General features: G+C 31.6%; 1 protein-coding gene across 1 annotated transcript in view; it reads right to left on the bottom strand.

Annotated features, from left to right (window-relative positions):
* Positions 1-9866: 9866 nt before the first annotated feature.
* LOC127724587 (NADP-dependent malic enzyme-like) overlaps positions 9867-23436 on the bottom strand; it is a 30250-nt gene continuing 16680 nt past the window's right edge. Inside the window, exons 7-13 of the mRNA XM_052231605.1 lie at positions 23080-23189; positions 20049-20146; positions 19202-19315; positions 16586-16697; positions 15730-15872; positions 14085-14255; positions 9867-11833 (exon numbers count right to left, since the gene is read on the bottom strand). Coding sequence (XP_052087565.1) covers positions 11579-11833; positions 14085-14255; positions 15730-15872; positions 16586-16697; positions 19202-19315; positions 20049-20146; positions 23080-23189 — 1003 coding nt within the window. The 3' untranslated portion in view covers positions 9867-11578. The remainder of the gene's footprint in view (positions 11834-14084; positions 14256-15729; positions 15873-16585; positions 16698-19201; positions 19316-20048; positions 20147-23079; positions 23190-23436) is intronic.

Below are 23436 nucleotides of genomic sequence, written 5' to 3'. Positions count from 1 at the left end.
CTGTTTTCAATATTTCTTTGTATTCTCACAATTGCGTATTGGCTTATTCGTAACACCGACTTATAAGAAATCCAAGCATATTTAAGGTGACTCGACTGTTGCTCGAACTTTCTTTACTGTATAAGATTTATACACAATGGCATGATAAATATTAATTATCCAGTCATCCAAGCGTCAATTGTTTGTGCAAGATGAAAACGTTTCCATTCATTCAATCGTGAAATGAGGATCGTTTTGTGAATGCTCTTTGTTATCTCAAATGCATCCATTAGAGCTATTTTCCTAACGCTTGTAGTTTAAAGGTTTGGTTGGCTTGTTTGCTTTGTTTGTATAAACGTTTGCTCAACCTTAATTACAATGCTTAGGCAACATTTACAATCAAGGCCAACCACACCTTTTAACTACAAGCATTAGGAAATTAGCTCTAATGACGTTTAATTTATTTTTATGCGATGTAGATTTAGACCGAAACAGAAACTTTGCTTTTCCGGTGACGTGGATTGGCTTAACTGTCCAAGAAATATGTATTTAATGATGACGTGTCATAGGAAAGAATAAATTTTATCCTACATATAGACCAGGACAAATTATTTGAGAAAATAGAATTGACTATATTAGCAATAGATACCATGTTTAAGGAATTTATTGATATATTACCTCAGACTTTCACTCACTAAGTATGCATATATATTCAATCCTTCTGACTTCATAAATTTTGTTCGAGAGTCGGCTGAATTAAGACTTTATATAATGGAAATTTATTAATTTCCTTCTGTGAAAATGCATCGCATATACAATAGAAATGAATCGCCCTACAGTGAAAATGAAAGTCTAGTATCATTATTCGACAGTAAACATGAATCGTATAACGAAAACAGCATAGTGGAATTTGATTCAATATCAACAAGCTGAACAACAAAACCTGTTTTAAGTTAAACAACATTAATAATTATGTTAAAAGGTACATTTTTCTGCAAATGAAACTTAACTGCTATTTTTTAAATCTCTTGCACGCTCTGTTCGTGAACTATTCTTAATATGTATCTATTTGTGTATCAATTTTGCACCTGGATGGATGTAGGCTCGATGAAAACCCGTCCGCATCTCATACGTATATCATGAATTTATAAAAACAGTACACATTATATATTATTTCTTATTTTATTCAAAAATCTTGAATTTGTCGTCTGTTTATTTATCATTCTACATCAGAAATTCATCACGGATACAATAAAAATGACATTTTAGGATTCGCACATGACATACACTGGTATTGCTATCTTAAGCCTTGTATCATACATACAACGTCTACGGGATATCCAAATTACATAAATATCCTTACTCTCTCCGAATTATTAACATAAACCAAAAACCAGGCTAAGTTTAACGTGAAAGAAACATCATACACATAATGTAAAAATTAATATGCTCGTGATTATCATATCGGGCAAATATCTACAAAGATTGCCAGAAATTACTTTATTCATGATTACTTAGTTTTAAATTAATGCGACAGTAGTTTACCGATGTATATAATCTTATAAATTTATTAGAAAGCAGGTTGATAACCAGTTGAAATTAAACAAAAGAAATGGAGCTCTTTTTTAGAGAAGGTAAAAATGGCCAAGTTTGTATGTTGGATTTGTTTACATCTGTTTACATGGCCTTTAAGTTTAATGTAGGTGCATAATTTTGGATTTTTTTGCGTCTAATATACGTTTTTATACTTAAATCATAGTATGGAGCTTCGAGATACTTGTAATGTTTTTAAATAAAGAAAATTTTTCACAAAACAGTCAATTATGCAAAAAAGTACAAATGGATCTTTTATATGCATAGGCATAATTTTTTACCGAAAAAAATCCACAGAAGGATAATAGATAAATCTTTTTAAAGTATTAATTTACATTTCTGCCCCGGGATCAGTTATTTTTTGGAAAAAAGTCCTTAAATTGGGCAATATACAAAAAGAGAAAGTCGAATACACCGTTTTACATTCAGAAGTGAATAGTTGACTGTTTTTGTCTTGAAAACTTATAAAGCAATTATATTCAGATCCCATAATATTTATATATTTAGGCTACATGTTAATATAATAACTTTAAAAATTCACAGTAACATAAAATGAAACATATGTATAGAGTAGGTGTATTCGAATTACAAAAAAATAATGTTTCGTGCTACTACAAATGTTAAAACTTGAGGTATATTTCTTACTTTTTTTTTTCTTTTTTTTTCAATTTTCGTTCAGATAAATTTATTCGTTTGGCAAAATAATATTTTTTTTCGTGAACTGTACTTTAAAATAAAGTCGGTCAACACCCAATTACATTTTTACTTCAATCTCCTGACGATAGACTTTACTTGTGGATATTTTTTGTGCATAACTTCAGAAAATGTTCATATGTGTTGTGCGTTATCTCAGGTAATTGGTCTTTGATCTGTGAAATAATTTAATAGATTTTTTTGTTTTTTCTAACCTTTGAACCCCCCTGCCCCCTCCCTTACAACCAATCAGGCAATAGTTTTAAGTTGACAAAAGGCATTAAAGTACATTAAATGATGCTTTGAAGCTAGTAGATACATTTGTCTTTAAAATTACTACTGTTATGTAAGGATCGTAATGATGCCATGAGGGTAAATCTATCGGTTTTTATGAGCTAAATTGACAGCGGCTCATCCCTAAAATTGCTTCCATTTTTTTTCAAGATTGAAACATGTATGGTGTAATGTGGAGATAATTTTGACGAAGCAGAATCCTGACTGCACTAAGAATTCAATCTTATATACATGTATTTAATAATCGCGAATAAAGACTTAACAATATTTAACAAAACAATCTTATTTAGAGTTTTTTGCTTAACTTTTGTCAAGTAAAATGGTCCCTTGTTGATTTTTTAAAGGAAGTGTAAGGCTGGGTTTGTTTGTAAACTGGCTCCCTATTCTTTATCTGTTTGGCTCTGACACAACAAGAGTAACTCAGATACCCGTATGTTCCAAGGATGTGAAACAGCATAGGTTTGAAGTTTAGGATCGGTCGGGACAGTCAACGAATGAATAAATATACAATTTGTACTGACTGACAAATGAGACGGTTCATAAGAAGACGTGTGCATGATGTCGTCTCTTAATAGAATAAGCAGAAATGGCTATGTCCCTGTTTTCGCTTTGGATATACCCCATAACTCACTCAGATCAAAATTGAAATACATTAAGCAGGTGTACAACTTCATTCCCTGCAGTAGAATTTGTGTTTTAAGTTGGTTGAAGTCTGCCAATTCGTGTTGAAGGAGATGCGGAATCAACTCGTTGCTTTGTGTTTTGGGCTCAAAATTTGAAGAAAAACATTTCTCTCCCATTACGTGATTATTAGCATGCAAAGAATCGTTAAACTTTTTAAAGAAATTTAGCCTTGTTGTAAATACATCGTGAAAATTAAATTCAAGTTCAAAATTGATTTGACATTTTCAACAAAAGTTTTTTAGAACTTTGATCAGAACGATTAAAATAATGAAAGGGATATACATACTTTGACATGGTTTCTATAGTTTAAATTGTACAATATGCCAAGGTTGGTTTTTTAAAGACTTTGAATGGGCTGGTTTATTCGGGTATATATACTGAGCGTTCACCGAAATGATCACGTCAAGATTTGGTGGTAATTTGCTTTGTATTAAATAAATGAACTACTGATGTTAATAGGTTTATTAAACATTTCAAACATATAACTAATCTATGTTGAATATAGGCTTTATTGTTCTGAATTTGATTAACAAATGCTTCGTCTGTTCATGTGTCAAAATCTTCCTTCTACAGACAATTTTTGATAATCGGTATGAGTTTACAGGAGATTAGATAAATGGAAGAAGTTTCTATCTCATTCTTTAAAACTGAAATTTGCCGGATTATTATTATTTTACTGTTTAAAAAGTTAACAAAGATTAAATATTAGAAACCTTTAGAAAACAGGATATAAGTTACAGAATGTTTTTTATTAATAACATGCATGTATTGGGCAAATTGTTACATGAATTTATACCTTTTTTTATGATGACTTTATGATCTTATTAAACCTAAGTGATCGAAAAAATAAACGTTAGTGAGACATTTTTATTGGGGCTCATTATATATCTGTGAAATAGCAAATAAAAAAAAATGGTAACATTACTTTAGTTTGGACAAATGTGTATATGGGCTTTTTATAAGTCATACAAATCGAAGCTAACAAATGTCAAATGAAGATAAATTTGAAGATGTCAAGAAAAGTATTCCTGCAGACCATGCGACTTTGCAGAAACTTGAGAGCAATACCTATACATCATTACTTTCAAGAAACCAAGAAAGTGAGAGGAAGAACAGCAAAAATATACAGAAGAAGATTGAAGACCTCACAAAGCATCTTCAGGAAGAAGAGTTAAGATTGGAAAGGGATTGTGAAAATCGTCATCAAAAAGTTGACTTGAGTTTACAAACTACATTAACGGATTACGAAATAATACAATACGATCTTGATGAAATGAAAGGACTTTGTAACCAGGTATGTGCTATGCAAATGGATGTAGAAGTTGTACAACATGGTATGGATTTAAAACAAATATTTGATGACATCAATACGAGGATGAAAGTTCAGCATCAGCCGCCGCAAATTCCGGAATTTATTGCAGCCGAAACCATGCCAAACAAAGATATTCTTAGAGAGATTATTGGAACTGACGTGGCAACCATTATACCTGACAAATACGAAATCGAAACGAAATTTACTGTCATATGTTCAAATACGGGTGTATCTCCTCTAGGATCGCACTGTGGCTGGATATACAGCATTGGCAAAGGAGGTCCAGTTCAGCTAGTCTCAGATGACGGCACTATTATTTTGCAAAATCCAAATGAAAAAGGACGAAAAATCGAGAAAATATTTGCCAGTAGTTGTAAAAAATCGTGGATAACAGATTTAGAAAACAGCAAAATCGAAATTTTGAAACATGATGGTGAATTAGAAAACCGATTTGAAATTAAGTCTGGTTTCCATCCTTTTGGAATATGCTTGACGAAATCTTGCGAAGCTGTTTGGATTTGCCTTGCAGACAAAGCATCATTTGTTCCCCATATTAAGGGTAAGACAAAGGTGGTAAAAATGACAATAAAGGGTGTCAAAGTATGTGAAATAGAATCTTTTGGTGGACAGAATCTATTTACTTTTCCATATAGGTGTGTTGAAAGTTCTCTGAACGAGGATTTATATGTTGTAGACCGTCAAATTGCAGAAAATAGAGGACAAGTTTTTTTCTTTGATAAAGATTGCAAACCAAAAGGGGGATATACAGGTGGAGAGTTCAACCGAGATTTCGATCCACGTGATATATGCTGCAACTGTAAAGGAGAAATAATCATTGCAGATTTTTCAAACAACGCTATTCATATTTTGTGTCCAGATGGAATTTTGAGAAATCTGCTGAGACTTGGTTTGCGTGATCTTACTGAACCAACTTCAGTTGCCACTGATGTCAATGATAGAATTTGGGTAGGCTATAAAAATGGGGATATAACCATTATCTCCAAATATCAATCAGACTACAATACAAGTAAATATCGTGAATGAATCAATTTTGGTTTTAATTATTTTTATTTTATTTTCTATTTCAAAGGATATTTTCATTTTCATTTTTGTACTTTGATATATCAATGATCTTGAACATTAAATGCAGGATGTTCATTCATTTTTGAAATATTTATTATTTTGATTAATATTGTTTTAAGCATGGTAAAAAAAATAGCCGCTAAATATATAGCTCCTTCTTTGATCAAGTTCATGAAGGGGCAATATTTTAGTTCAAAGCCAAAATGTGTAAAGGACGACATTTGTGCATATTAAAGTGACATAAAGAAATGTCGCGATGAACCAAAAATAAGGCTAGGCTTGCAGGGTACAGTTTTGTCTGCTTGCACGAAACACGAATGATGACCTTACGGCATGTCAACACGAGAAAAAAAACTAACAAACGATTTGAATGAAACAATATTTTACCATGCTTTTAATCAGTCTGACACTTTATCAAATACAAATATATTATTTTATTTTTCTATAAACATTTGTTTTTCTTTCTTTCTTTACGTCTATTTTTATCTTACTTGAAATTTTACAATGTATCAATATCAAAAACAAATATTTATCTTTGATATCGTTATTTTGCTATGTTGCTTTTGTTAAAATAAGCATATGATACTAAGGAGCTAGAGGCTTTGGAATGACAGAATGTGAAACTTGAAACCAACAGCCTGATTTTTTACTAAAACAATGAACGAAAACCTAATATGTTATACAGCAACCTACGACACCTATTGAATTACAAGCTCCTGCTTTTGGAGTGGCACATACATAAAATTGAGGTGTAAAACATTTTTGAGCACTCAAATCTCCCTTGGAAAAGGTCTGTAACAACACAACAATCTGTAAATATCAGTTGGAAACGGGTCGACTAATCAGATTGGCATTATCCATAAAAACAAGATACAGAATATCGATGCAACAGTGCTTTCCTTTACAGAAAGCTAGTTCAAAGCCAAATTTCAACTAATAGACAATCCATGTTCTTCCAGAGTAAAATTTAATTAGCATACCTCAAATGGATTTCGTGTAAAGAAAAACATGACCTTTCTGATGCCAAAGTATAAACAGAGTGTAGTGACATCCTTAACAGTACCAATGTTACTGCAACAGATGAACATTTCGACAATTATTGTCTCTTAAGGTAGATAGGGTGTCTTCCTCCATCTTGGATTTTGTAATACCTGAAAACAATCGGTCTAGATCTTTAATAGAATGTGCAAATTTTGAGAGTAGTAGGTAATTCATGTGTAAGAATTTTCATTTTTAATATAGAAAATGATATGTTTTATCATATTAATTTTATGGTTGTATTTTACAAAAAACAGAAAACTTTTGTTTGATTCAATTTTTTCCAACTTTGCCACATAAGGGGAGGCAACTCAAATGTAAGGGCAGATAATTCAGATAAAGGTATTTTTAGGAATTTACCTATTTTATCATGTAGCAAGAAAACGGGTCCGGTGACCCCATTTTTTCTTTTTCTTATCTGAAAACATACTATTAAAGCTATCTTCTCATATTTTATCTCAAAATTCTATGGTGTAGTTTTCGTTTTATGGCAGAAAATTGGGTTTTCCATGCATAATCTATACAAAATCTGTTAATTTTGAACAACCTGTAGCGTGAAAATAAGCCCCGTGACCCATTCTTTTTATCATTTTTTTTTAAAAAGCTTGATATAAACTACATTTTGGCAAATTATTAAAAAATTCTATGGATTATAATTTAGACACCCCATCTACCTTAAGTGATGCTCGAGGCAAAATATTTGAAAGTATAAAACCTAATACAAACATTGAAAAACTAATAAAATCAAAATCAAATAAGATCAATAGTAAAGCCAAACCTGGGCAAGAAGTCAGATCTATGCATGAGGGATACATTCCTTTTTCTTAAATGATTTTAAAATTTTATAACAGCACATTTCAATAAAAGAACAGAGTTCCAATGTACCCCGCTTTACATTTTTAAGGCAATTACTGATCATATAATATTTCCAATGAGCATAACTGTTTTTAAAATTGTTGATCGGCACGGATTTTTGAACTTGGCCAAGACAACGCCGATATAAACCTATGATATAAGTTTTATAAAAATTTTGCAAGAGTTGTACACGTGAGAGCGCTAACAAGACTGGTATTTCTATGTTTCTCCGCAACCCGTTGCCCGGTTGAAAATAAAACGAATTGCTTATTTTCATGACAGTATCGAAGTACTGGTAGCTGGGCTGGTGGTACTTTCGGGGACTAAGAGTTCACCAGCAGTGGTAGGTATCAACACAGTGGTAGCAATTATTATTTAACATTTACATTACCGATGTACCAGCACCAAACGTCCATTTTGACAATAAATGTCTCTTCAGTGATGTTCGAATACGGAATTAAGAGTCCAAAATCTAATACAAAAGATTGAAGAGCTAATAAAACAAAAAGGACAAGAAATCCGAGATGTGCAGGAGGGAAATATATTCCTTGATATTGGCATTTGCATGCCAGTACCTAACTACAGGCTACTAGGCTTGTGCCACGCTCGGGAATTAAAGGTTTACCAGCAGAAATATCTACTAAATGATATCAAAAACATTTACAGTACCTATTTGACTGAATTAGATACAGAATTAGATGAGTGAGGTTTCTTCAGTGATGCAAGAGTCGAAAACTTAAAAGAGCTGATTAAACCCCCAAAAAACAAGAATATGAACCCTGCTTTGTACTAGTCTAACATGCTGTGGCAGATTTTTAATGAGCTATTTCACAAGTTAACAGTCCATAGGAAAACATGTCATGAGACTATTGAAGTTGTTCCATGTTGCTGGAAAAAAAATTTGGGTCCTGTAATTTAGACAAAAATGCATACACTGAAATGTCTCGCCTTCTTTACTAATCATTGATATTATCTTGATAGTTCTAAATATAAAGCTTTACTACAACTATCACAGAAACTTAACATGATCCAAGAAATAGAGGTCAAGGTCATATAAACCAAACAAGAAATACATGTTCACCTTACAATCATTCAATACACTAAATATAGTTGACCTATTGCTTATAGTTTCTAAGATACAGACTTAACCAAGAAAACTAAACATTGACTAATGAACCATGAAAATGAGGTCAAGGTCAGATGAACCATGCCAGGCAGACATGTACAGCTTGCAATCCTTCCATACAACAAATATAGTTGACCTATTGCTTATAGTAATAGAAAAACAGACCAAAACACAAAAACTTAACAATGAGCTATGAACCGTGAAAATGAGGTCAAGGTCAAATGAAACCGGCCAGATTGACATGTACATCATAAAATATTTCCATACACCAAATATAGTTGACCTATTGCATATAGTATTAGAAAAAAAGACCAAAACTCAAAAATTGAACATTGACCACTGAACCATGAAAATGAGGTCAAGGTCAGAAGACACCTGCCAGTTAGACATGTACACCTTACAATCATTCCATACACCTAATATAGCAGACCTATTGCATACAGTATAAGAAAAACAGACCAAAACACAAAAACTTAACTATAACCACTGAACCATGAAAATGAGGTCAAGGTCAGATGACACCTGCCAGTTGGACATGTACACCTTACAGTCCTTCCATACACCGAATATGCTAGACCTATTGCTTCTAGTATCTGAGATATGGACTTGACCACCAAAACTTAACCTTGTTCACTGATCCAAGTGAAAACTGTCTGACGGGCATCAGGACCTTGCAAGGTACGCCAAATATAGTTATCCTATTACTCATAATAAGAGAGAAATTAACATTTCAAAAAATCTTAACTTTTTTTTCAAGTAGTCACTGAACCATGAAAATGATGTCATGGACAATGGACATGTGACAGACGGAAACTTCGTAATATAAGGCATCTATATACAAAGTATGAAGCATCCAGGTCTTCCACCTTCTAAAATACAAAGCTTTTAAGAAGTTAGCTAACGCCGCAGCCTCCGCCGGATCACTATCCCTATGTCGAGCTTTCTGCTACAAAAGTCGCAGACTCGACAAAAAACCATTACAACCAAATCCCTGCATCAAAATATCCTAAAGATCTTGCCTGCATCAGATTTTCCTGCAAGGGCTACATCTAAAGGAATATTTCTGTCAAACAGATTGAAATGGAAGCAACTAAACGTATTTCTTTGATGCATTTTTTTTTTTTTATGCTTTGCCAAAAGTTTAATATCTTTACTGACTACTCAGCCAGACATAGCGAGACTGGAAAGAAGGTGAAATAACTAAAAGCATTTACTTTAACTACTAAATTTATTAACAAAGAAATAATTAATAATAGCTACTAACAAAGAATGAGAGGATAATACTACTAATCTGAGAGATCACAGAATATGTATAAATATAGAATATCAAATACAATGGAATATCATAAACAATATTATATATTAGGAATATCTGAACCAATTGTCTCTTCTTGATAAATACATCAAAAAGTGATGAAAGGTAAAAATAATATTTGGCAAAGGCTTAACAGTTTACTAAAAATGTTTCATACTGTCCAAACAAAGGTAGGGTTTATACTACTATATAAATGCAGTATTAAGGATGACACATTAGGAATGTAATAAAATCAACACAGATTGAATGATTGGTTGGTTGCTGCTTAACGCCCCCTCAGTAAAAAAAGGCTATATTGCAACAATAAACAAATCCATAAAGAAGAAGATACACAGCACAGAAAAAATACAATGATATGCACATAACTGCTTTTTGAGATTGAGTGATGATCCTAACAATATCTATGTAATCTTATCATGATTTAAAATAACGAACTTTGTCAATTAAATTTTGTCTCAAAAAGGAAATACCATGAATATAATTAAGAAATTTTGTGTATGATTTGTCAAATGCAGATTATGTGGTAATGATTAACAATTGCTGCACACTTTTTTCTCTTATAAAAGCAAGAAAAAAAGAGATAAAAATCATTAACTTATATATATGCATGATGGAATAAAAGAAGTTGTAGGGTGTAAATCATTAACATAGCAACCCATCAATACAACAAAACCATAAAAGGATAAGGAATTGTGATTGTGAAGTCTTATGACAACGTGGTCTTTCAACTTTGTATTTTTGAATTATTTCTCTGGTCATGTTTATATAAATTTGGCAATTTTGTGATACTTTTCAAAATGTATAAATGCATTGCAGATTTGTATAAAAATAAACCTGAGAACTTTTTTATTTTACAAAAAACATACAACATATATAATACATTTGTTGAATTTGAGTAAAAACTTCAACAATACAATCAAGAGTCAATTATTTCAGAATTATCTTCATGAACATTACTACAATAACCAAGAACATTTGTGACTTCTATAAACCAACTAATTTTTTCAGAGACATTATTTTTTGTATTTGTAAACTTTCTTATTGATTGTACGACAATTTATCCTTGTCATTTTTTTTTAGCTATTTTTGGTGTATTATATAAGACAAGACCCAAGTTTGACAGTCATGATGAACCACATACATATTATTTTCAAAAAGTTCACAAAATAAATTGCTTGCAAAAATTAGTTGGTTTACAATATATTACAAAATAAATACATATCATTACTGGCACAAATACTACTACATGAAAGTTATTATTGGTAGACTTTGCAATTCAGTTCAACTATGAATCAGTTACAAATATTTTTTTCTTGACCTCACTAAAAGCTTATCTTCTAACATTAAAGTTGGTACATACAAACTTCAGTATATCTCTTGCGCATATATGTTGAAAAAACAAAATGCTGTAAAATATATTTATTTTCTCAGCATCCAATTTTAACAAATAGGTTAGTATTATTTTTCATTTTAGTAGTTTTATATAAATATATCAATAGGTTTTTTACTTTTAAAGCACTTATTAGATAGTACTATTATTCTGGCTTCTGAAGTAGTAATTATAATCAAAATATGGCAACTCAACACTACTAGACTTAACCCAGCATTATAAATTGCTGCCTTTCACTGCCGGCCAGTCATACATCTGTGGAATGAAGCTTTCATAATCTGTACTGTATTGGTATGCCCTAATGGATTTATCAATATCTTCAGGTTCTGGGTACTTCAGGGCCAGACCATTTTTGTAAGCATACTGTGTCAGTCCTACTGCTAGCTTTGTAGAAACTTCTCTAATCTTAGATAATGGAGGATACACTCTTCCTTGAGCAAGTTCTTCTTCTTTAACCATTTCTGACAACATCTGTAATACACAATATGTTATTTTGAACTAAAAAGTGGAAACTAGTTGGTACATAGAAATAAACTAGATGTGTCAGAACGACACGAATGGCCATTGTTTTGAACTAAAAATGGCTGTTGTGAATTATTTAAGTTTCAGTTCAGTCTATTTTATACTCTTTTATCTGGTTAACATTTTAGCACCATTTTTATGTAACAATAGGCCCGCAACGTCGTCAAGTCTCTGCATTAGCAATGACTCCAACTAAAGCATACAAAACTTAGAAGACATTCTTGAGTTTATAGCCATTACTCACCTTTTAGGCGTGGGGAATGAAAGTCCGTATAACTGTTATTTTCATAAAATTTTCCAAGTTTAAAGCCTGTAATTTCAGCAAAAATCAATGGAGCAGAACCAAACGTAGACTCGATCTATAACTCATAATAGTAGACTTACATACTAAAAATCAGCTCAATATGTGAAAATGTTTAGAAAAAGAGTCTGTATAACTGCTATTTTCATGAAATATTGAAAGTCCAAAGCCTGTAGTTTTAGCAAAAATCAATGGAGCAGAACCAAACGTAAACTCATCATAGTACACTAATATACTAAATATCAGCTCAATATGTGAAGGTGTTAGAAAAAAGTCTGTATAACTGTTATCTTAACAAAATTTTCAAAGTCCAAAGTCTGTTATTTCAGCAAAAATCAATGGAGCGGAACCAATTGTAAACTCGATCTGTAACTCATCATAGTAGACTCACATACTAAAAATCAGCTCAGGGCTATTCCATTAAAATGTATGTGGGAGGGTAGGAAGTGAAGTTTAATTATTGAATGTGGGTCATGGGTCTTTTTTCAGTATGCGTCTATTACCATTATGCAAAATAATCTAAAAAATGGTTCTTGGTTGTAGGGATATTTTTAAAGTCCCTTCCTACCCTCCCACATACATGTTAATGGAATAGCCCTCAATATGTGAAGGCATTTAGAACAAAGGTCTGTATAACTGTTATTTTCACAAAATTTTCAAAGTCCAAAGCCCGTAATTATGGCAAAAATCAGTGGAGCAGAACCAAACATAAACTCAATCTGTAACTCATCATAGAAGACTCACATTCTAAAATTCAGCTCAATATATGAAAGCGTTTAGAAAAAAAGACAGTATAACTGTTTGTTGGGGAATGACGGAATGACGGATAAGGGTAAAACTTTGTTGTGGGGCCATAAAAATCTGAAAAACTGAAAGAAGCAGGATTAAGAAATCTGAAACAATCAAAGACCGTGCTAATTTTCGAGAACTGCAATCTACTATTTTTGTTTTCTTTTTTTTTCACATGTTTAACATTTATTTGGGTTAAAACATGTTCAAGAATACCTGACAAAGTGTCAGGAACGTTGTCTAATCAAGAAGGCTGGTGAGAAATATCTCATTTCAAAGAAGCCCTTTGACAGTCAATTCACTACCGGGTCACATGTCTTTACCAAACACCTGGAAAATGTGTTTGTCAGTGGTCATCAGTGGCTAAGTGGTCAAAGTTGTTCATCTAGTTATCACTGGCTCCAGGTACCCTGGCTTACTCCACCAATAAAAATTGACCACTATGAAATAGCCAAAGTGCTGAAAGTGGCATTAAACACCAACACAATCAATCAAATTAAAAATTGGCAAATGTGTTTAGCATACCTTGATGGGTTAAAATCAAATAACATTCTTACCAACTGGGAAGTAAAGAATCAAAGATATTGTATATATGTAGATCATAGCTCTACTGGAGTTATTTTCATTGCAAAAGTTGAATTCAATTACGATAAAAGCAGCTGTATTGCACTTGTTTTACAAGTTTGTGAATGATAAAGGCAGTCTTTATATATGCTAAAATGTAATTATTTGTATAAAACAATTTAGAAGAGAGATTGACAAATGTCATACACATTAATGGCAAAATTTTCCAGGTTCTAGCAAATATAGCATCTAGTTTCAAGTGGTAAATTGTTTTAGGTCTAAAAGATCATTAGGATACATTACTGTAAACATTTTCGAGCAAAAATTATTTTAACCATAAAATTTTACAAGAATCGTATTAGAATATCTATATTATGATTAAAAACTCCATGATCCCCTATATCAATCTCTGCATAAATCCTTTACATATATTATCTATTAATGAAGTCAAGCTACAGATTTTTTCACTAGACAGTACCATGATGATTTTGGTGGCTGCAAACCAAAAAATATAACACAATGCATCATAAAAATGGCAATGCTCACCTCTGCTGACTTTAGAAATATTTCCTCTGTAACTTTTCTGATGTCACTAAGAATGATAGCTAATGCCAATCCAGGGAATATATAAGCATTATTTCCTTGCCCTGGAACATGAGTTTTACCATTCATTGTTACAGCGTTGAATGGACTTCCACTGGCAAAAACACATCTTCCCTGAAATATAACAATCAATTAGTTGAACCATGCCATGTATTAATGTACTCTTTGGAAGTCAGGAATCTTGTCAGAGATTACTGCTGTCAATTTATGTTTTATGAATCGATAAAAACCTGTAAAAAATAAAAGAAGAATGTGTCTGAGGACACAAATGCCCCCCCCTCAAGCTTGTTTTTCAAATGAAAATGGGACAGAAGAAAAGACGGAAGGATGGATCGTCAAGGGTAACACTTAATGACCCCTTCGCCTTGCGGCTGGGGCATAAAAAAAAACAACCAACAAATAAGCAAATGACCAAATAAAATAAACACTAAATACAGCAACTAAATAATACAGCTTAGCATCCCAAGTTCAAGTCAAAGTTGAAAGAATTCCGCAAAATTTGGATAATCTTAAGTGAAATGAAGATCATAGAATATTATCTTTTAAATTTCTAAGTTTTCCAAAATATCGATAATCTAAACTGAAAGGAAGATTTAAGAATATTCTTTAATTTCTAAGTTTTCCAAAATATGGATAATCCAAAGTGAAAGGAAGATCCAAGAATATTCTTTTTAGGGTTCTCTGAAGTTCAAAATTAGGATGATCCACAGTGAAATCAGGATCCAAGAATATTATTCATTATAGATCTAAAAACTTCAATAGACCAAATGGGTCCAATATACTGGTGTGCAGCTTATATTTGCCTATAGCTAAAAAAAATAATTACCCATTTCATGTGATGATTTTTGACATCATCTTATTTTAATAAAATATTCTTAAATGTATATTCTGTAAATTAATTTAATTCCAAAAATACTTTATTTTAAGTTTCGTCCTTTCTAGGCAACTTTGTGGTGATTTTTTTTGGACAAATTTCAACTTTTCTTGTATTTATTTTGGTAAAAAAAACTAAAAATAACATATATTTGCAAATTCAACTCACTTGCAAATCATGTTGATGTACAGTATTTAGTCATGTGACTTAATATAATAACACAGTTGCAAATATATTCAAAATATATTCTAGTTTGCAAAGGTCACTATAAGTACAAAGCATTCAGCATACCGGGGTATATACTGTAAATTCAGAAATTATTGCGAGGTTTTTATTAATGTGAATAATGCGACTGGGTAGGTATCGCAATAATAAGAACTCGCATTCTGATATATGATACATATATCTGTATTAAGATTTTCCAGAAATCGCAAAAATTAATGTCGCATTTCTGTCCATTCTTCAAAAAATCTCAATAATAAATGCACACAATAATTTCTGAACTTACAGTACATACACTTGCCATTTTTTGAAATTATTGCCTCCAAATGAGCCCAAAATTTTATTGTCATTCTTTAAATCAAATTTGTGATTTACCATCAGCATCAAATGGAGTAAAAAAAATTATGGTTAAGATCATTTTGACAAAATAAATTACTGTCATTAGTCATGTGAGGTACCCCATTCCTACCCTCTAAATCAATAACTACTCACTTGCGTAGCGGTATAAGCCTGTTCTGCAGTACATTCAGCTTTACTGGTAGGATTACTGAGGGCAAAGATGATAGGTTTGTCATTGACCTCTCCCATATATTTTAATATTTCTTCTGTGAATGCACCTGTAACTGCTGCAGCCCCTGTAAAGATTATCGTAGGAATACAGTAGATTATGAAATCAATGTTTGAAATTATTTTGTTTGACTACTGTAAACATGGACAATTATGCACTGGGTTATTTTAGGATAATTCGAAAAAAAATCCTGTTTTCCGTATATATTACTTATAAATGGACTTAGTTTTATTCCAGTTAATATTACGTACAGTCTGCAGTTAAAGTTTTTAAAACATTTATTAGATTCATAAAAACCTTCTTGGATTTTTACCAAACTTGAACAGAACTTCTTACAATCAAAAGATAGTATCTAGAGGAAAATTTTTAATAATTTTTTCCCCGTTTTTGTTGAGCCTGCGACTAACAGCAAAAGCAGGCGAGACACTGGGTTCCGAGGAACCCTTACGAATTTTTTAGATATGTTATTAAAATTCCAAAGTAGATCTTTCAATTTTTGAGAATGTTAATCTGATCAATTCTATTGCAAGCAGACAGATTATAATGACTTACCTATAATAGCTGTAGGTTTTACTGTTTTAATGACTTACCTATAATAGCTGTAGGTTTGACTGTTTTAATGACTTACCTATAATAGCTGTAGGTTTGACTGTTTTAATGACTTACCTATAATTGCTGTAGGTTTGACTGTTTTAATGACTTACCTATAATTGCTGTAGGTTTTACTGTTTTAATGACTTACCTATAATAGCTGTAGGTTTTACTGTTTTAATGACTTACCTATAATTGCTGTAGGTTTTACTGTTTTAATTACTTCTGTTAATGTACTGACAGGTTTAAAGTCTCGGGCAAATAATTCTTTATGTCCAGTTACACCACCTGCAGGTCGACCCTGTAATTGTATTGTAAAAAACTTAAAAGTACTGTAGATGTATTATTATTTTCATAGGCTTGTAAGCAAAATTTGGCAAAATAACTAAAACAAAAAACAAACATTTTTTTTCTCTTAATCCACAAAAACAGATACATATATATAAACAAAGATGTTGCAGTATTGTTGCCAATGAGACAACTACAACTAGAGACCAAAAAACAAAGATGTGAACAATCACATTTCACAAGATGACCACATTTCACATCAGGTGGAACCACTTAAATGTCAACTTATGATTGCAAGAAATTATTATAGGAATCTTATTTTAATATGAAGATTACTCCTTTGATAAAAACCTTTTAACAATCTCAATTCTTCAAATGTTTCAGTTTATTTAACATTGGGCAATGATATCAATGAAGCTTAGTTGTGTTCTTATTAAATAAACTTATCACAATTTGTTGAATAAATTGATTAAGGCATATTATATAAGATATTTTCATTGTTAAAGGGAGATAACATCAACATTATTTTTAAATAGAGTATTATGATTTGGTGTTTGTATACAGTAGTTCCAATGATAAATGTTCCAATAATTTTGCCAAATATTATCAACTGGTGAAAATATAATTTGTTCAAGCTTCAAGTTCACCTTTTGAAGGACCACTTTTCTGCCATTGGGAAAAGTCCATTCAAAGTGATATGGAATCATGAAATAAAACTTTTTGGAGGAATAACAAATTTTTGTTTTTTTTAGTATTACTAAAAATATTGATTAATTAAAGAACATTTGTGAGCATACTCACATACCCCACATCCCCCACATTGTCACTGGGCAAACAAAATCCTAAGTTCAAAAACTCATAACTCCTTCAAAAGTCAACTGATAAAAATTTCTTGTGGATATGCACATCTACATATGATATCCTTATTATCTACAAAGTTTCATAAAATTATGTTGTGTGGTTTCAGAGGAGTTGCACTGACAAACAGTAGTATATTTAGGCAAAAATTCTTAGTTCAAAAAGGCATAACTCCTAGAAAAATTATTGAATCATTATTTCCTGTTGCTATACACATCTACATACTATGTGCCTATTATCTACAAAGTTTCATGAAATTCTGTTGTGTGGTTTCAGAGGAGTTGCAATGACAAACTGTTGCAGTAGTATATTTAGGCAAAAATTCTAAGTTCAAAGGGGCATAACTCCTAAAGAAATTATTGAATCATAATTTCCTGTTGCTTTACACATCTACATACTATGTCCCTATTATCTACAAAGTTTCATGAAATTCTGTTGTGTGGTTTCAAAAGAACAGGACTGAAATATGAACGGACGGATGGACTGACTGACGGACAGACAGACAGATGGGTCAAAAACATTATACCCTACGGAACTTTGTTTTGTAGGGTATAATTAATTGATAACTATTTGCATAACACCCTCAAAAAGATTGAAAACTGACATCAAATTATTTGACTATCAAAAAATATAGGTGTTCAAAATGTTTAAATTATTTTACAAACTAGAGGCTCTAAAGAGCCTGTGTCGCTCACCTTGGTCTATGTGCATATTAAACAATGGACACAGATGGATTCATGACAAAATTGTGTTTTGGTGATGGTGATGTGTTTGTAGATCTTACTTTACTGAACATTCTTGCTCCTTACTATTATCTCTATCTATAATGAACTTGGCCCAGTAGTTACAGTGGAAAATATTTTGTAAAAATTTACAAAAATTTACAAAATTTATGAAAATTGTAAAAAATTTACTATAAAGGGCAATAACTCCTTAAGGGGTCAATTGACAATTTTGGTCATGTTGACTTATTTGTAGATCTAACTTTTCTGTACATTATTGCTGTTTACAGTTTATCTCTATCTATAATAATATTCAAGATAATAACCAAAAGCTGCAAAATTTTCTTAAAATTACCAATTCAGGGGCAGCAACCCAACAACATGTTGCCTGATTGGTCTGACAATTTCAGGGCAGATAGATCTTGACCTGATAAACAATTTTACCCCATGTCAGATTTGCTCTAAATGCTTTGGTTTCAGAGATATAAGCCAAAATCTACATTTTACCCCTATGTTCTATTTTTAGCCATGGCGGCCATCTTGGTTGGTTGGCGGGGTCATCGGACACATTTTTTAAACTACATACCCCAATGATGATTGTGGCCAAGTTTGGTCAAATTTGGCCCAGTAGTTTCAGAGGAGAAGATTTTTGTAAAAGTTTACGGACGACGGACGACGGACGAAGGACGCAAAGTGATGAGAAAAGCTCACTTGACCTTTCAGGTCAGGTGAGCTAAAAATGAAGCTGAATAATAGAGGAATTAGTTTTCCTTGAATTATTCAGATCAACCTATATTTATTTTACAGGTATGACTTCATTTTTTACATATATATATAAAAAGACCAGGTACTAAGAGGTCAACCTCATTCTTATCATCAAAGATAAGAAATTAAAGGTGTTGTCTATCAAACAATTCTAGAACTTTAAACTGCTTACTTTTACAATCAAGCCTTTAGAATCTACCATCCATATTTTTTTCAAACCCTCCTCCTCAGATATCCCTTTAGCTTTCATTGCCATCAGTAATAAATGGGCTATTCCTAAAGATGCCTGAAAAAAAAAGACGATGAATCAAATATTGAAATGAACATATAACAAATACATTTCTGGACAAGAAATCAGCTAGAAAATGAAGAAACTGATGGATGGATGGACAGACAGGAAAAAATAATGCCCCTGGACTATTGTAGGGGGAGGGGCAAAAAACTACATATTAAATACATTGTAAAACAAATTTTCAATGTGATTAGATATATCTGTGCTTCAAAGATTTCTCTGGTATACATGAATGCACTTCACATACAGGGATCAAGAAAAATTGAAAACTAAAATGTTCAATGCATTTTGTGGTGTTGTGTAGTGTAGGCAATAAAAGAAATTTTATAGTTTTATGAAATAATTTCAAATACAATTAATATTAAAGACATTCAAGAGCTGTAATAAACAGAAAAATTCTGAAAACTTCATTTTACCCTACCTTAATTATAAATAGACTCAAATATGGGGCTAGGAGCTTAAGAAAGACAATTAAATAATTATTGACACTGTCAAAGTTGATAATAAGCTTATTTATATATTGTGATAAATTTTGAATATGTTTTCTGTGTATTTACCACATGATATCAGCAGAGGTTAAGTTTCAAAAAATGGTATTTCTTTCCAGGCTCATAATTGCTACTAATGGTTTATAATAAATTTTAATGGACATACACATGTTCATTTACAAATTTACCACCACTATAATTAGTTCAACATAAAAGAAGAATAAAAATATTCTAGTTACCTCCCCTGCCCCTTGGAATACAAATACATTATCTTTAAGTGGTTTCTTGGTGATTTTGATGGATGCCAGGATACCTGCCACTGCTACTGATGCTGTTCCTGTAAAATAAAATATATTATTTTATTCTAAAAATTCAAATATCATCTGAATTCAATGGGAAATAAATCTGCAATCAAATTTCTAATATGTACTGTAAACTTGGATATTTTTGCGGATTGTGTTAAATGGATAATTTTTTGCCACTGGCGATAAATTTGAGTGTTACAATAAGTTTACCCTTTACATTCATATTTTTGCTTTCTTCAAACCATTTACATGAGGGATATCTTTTTAGCATTTTATGTGATCCAAGAAATAAAAAAATAAAAATTTGGTCGGAATGTTGTTTCTTTGACACATTCCCCATTTCTATTCTCTATTCTATGAAATATTTCTCAGGACTAATCTCTGATAACATCACATATATTGGAAGCTATCATTAAGAATCTTATTTCTTGAAGGAACTAAAATGTAATGCAGCAAACTTCTATGATTGTTAGTTTGACAAAAATTAGTCTGACAAATGTTTCCTTAAAAGTGCAGAACCTGACAAATAAAAATTCAGGTTTCAAACCAGTCCCATTGTTAAAAAATCAAAATCCTTAAAACTTGACACTTTGTTAGTAAAATCTCTGCTTTCTTTGAGATAATCCAGAACATATATATTGACGGGACTTGACACTACCTAATAATAGCCAATTTTATCGTCTGGTAATAGTTAATAAATGACAAGATACGGAAACGGACATGTGTAAATTACGTACTCGCTATTATCTTAATAATTTCTGATAATATCAATAAAATGTCATTCAAACTAAGTAATAAGTGATGCCAGTGTATCGAACTTGTAATCTGTCATTTCAAATTTGTCATAGCTACATTCATTTTATCACAGAAGGGTACAGAATACAAATGGGGAAATAAAAAAATGGCGCCGATGGCATTCCCAGTTACCGCAAATTTCACAAACTATTAACAGTGTTCTCCCCAGGATTTTTTTAAGGCGCAAAATTCAAGGGCGCGTAACTCTTTTTTTAGAGTGAACGTTTGTGATCTGAAGCAATAAGTCATAAATCATGACATGCAATATGAATTATAATGCTTTGTGTTATGTGTTTAATAATGCAGAGTATTAATGAATTACAAGAATATATATATGAAATAAATTGATTTTAAACACAAAAGTTATTTATATTCAATCAATTAAAGAAGTCAAAATATAAATATTCATCTCTACTCTCTGCTCCTTCTAGGGATATTGTTTCAAGATAGTGTTATTTTGTTGGACAGTCTGTTCCTCAACTTTGTCTTTATCCTCTTCAGGGTTAAAAATTAAACCCCCACTCACAATAACTTTTGATTATACCCCCTTTAACATTTCTAAGCCATGAAAACTCAGTCAGCCACTTGTCATTGAAACCAGAAACATGGTGCTTGCTTTTATCAATTGCTAAAACTTGAGCTTGGTTGGGATTAGGAAAAGCAATGAAATCTGCTTATACAGACAGTGTAGACAGAGGTGTATTCCCCTTTTCATTAGAAGTCATTGGTGTGAAAAAAACTTCTACTTCCATCATCTACCTTTTGCTTATAATTCACCCCTTTGTTATTTGCAGAGAACATGTTCATTCAGAGTTAATAAAATCGAATATGGTTAATATATTTGGTATACAACTTTTTAAAACAATTTTTTTTTATAAATGAACAGCTGACCAGTTTCCGTAGTTTCACATTACGCTTCGGTGCATATTATTGTTTAATCCTATCTTTGGCAGATAGATATAAACGAAACTTTACAAATTCGTTAAAGTTAAAACCATTGAAATTATTTACCCAGTGACATTATACAGAAGCTGCGGCGATTCTGTACCCGTGTTGATTGTCACATATTTCCCGACGCACGGATTCACGATCGATGTTCAATGATCATTTTATTTCTAAAAATATGACAGTTTCAGACGAATTTACCTTGCAAGCAACATTTTTTCACTTTCTATTAAAGTAAATCACTCCTCGTTATCTTTAATCAAACTTCATTTTAATTGTTTCAACTACTAATACTTTCATTCATAGTTTTCATAGTAAATATCTTTAGCAATGTGTATACAAATTTATCATGTGTATTCAACATGTTCATTGGTCGTGTTTAAATAGATTCTTCTTCTCGACCAATGAAAAAAATCGTTATATAAATGGTCAAGTGATCACACGCACGATGCGTAAATACAATGTATTTGCGATTTATTTCTTCAATTTCTGCACTAAAGTTTTAAAATTTTTTAATTTTCTTCAAAAAATATCTATCTTCTTGATGATCATTTACGCTATTACCTGATAACATAGTCCGATAAGGCTGAGATAAGCGTGGCTCAGGTAAAACTAATTATCAGTTATTGCGTAACACTGACCGACCCATCAGCGGTGATCAGTAACTTGACAATTTTAACCAACATTTATAATGAAAATGTGAAAATTAACACGCTGCAGGATCAAGTATTAAGGGACAGCAGCCAATTAAGACGCTGCGGGATCTACAAAAATATTATGAAGGCGCTGCGGCACCGCAGCGTCATATCGGCCTGGGGAGAACACTGATTATGAAACACTCCACATCAAATAAATCCCACTTATATCGGTCATTTTATATGACAAAATATATCTACTTTACGATAAAACTTATCAATTCATTGTATTTGTTGAACGTTTGGAATTATGCGAAAAATTTATTGAGCAGTTCAATCAGACGCTTCCAAAATCCATAAATCTCGCGAAGTCTTGTAAAGTTTGAGATTTTATCAATTCTTTACTGAAAAGCCTATCAGCTTCATTTCCCATTAGATATAGTGTTCCCAGGATAATCCAACTCCTAGGAAGATAAAAATGAAAAATGTTGCATATTTAGTAGTATGGTCATTCATATTAGATAATGCTTTTATTTGGGAATTGTTGCAAATGTAGTAGCATTAGCCAGATTGATAGTAATTTGACTTACCTTGAATATCATCATTGAATGTACAAAAGTCATGCCTGTATTTTTCAAGGAACCTAAAAGCATTATGATTGCCAAAATCTTCAAATTGAACCAAAACATCTCTTCCAAATCTGAAAAATAAATTATACAAATTCTTTAAACAAGTAACAAAGGTCAAACTTGTAAAAAAGAATCAGAAATTGTAAAAAAAAAAAATACATCTGTCTTATAATCATCATAAAGGGGCATTAGCTACGATATATAAAAAAAATATGATTTTTGTTTTTTTTCAATCATTAATGAAAGTGAAATAGTGAAATAATAATTCGCTTTTAACAACCAGTTTGGTTCAATTTTGTCAAAATAAGCAAAGAAACA

The sequence above is a fragment of the Mytilus californianus genome, unplaced genomic scaffold (genome assembly GCF_021869535.1).
Source record: "Mytilus californianus isolate M0D057914Y unplaced genomic scaffold, xbMytCali1.0.p SCAF_14, whole genome shotgun sequence".
NCBI lineage: Eukaryota > Metazoa > Mollusca > Bivalvia > Mytilida > Mytilidae > Mytilus > Mytilus californianus.
Note: the sequence above shows the minus strand (reverse complement) of the source record. Positions and strands in the feature narration are given on the sequence as shown.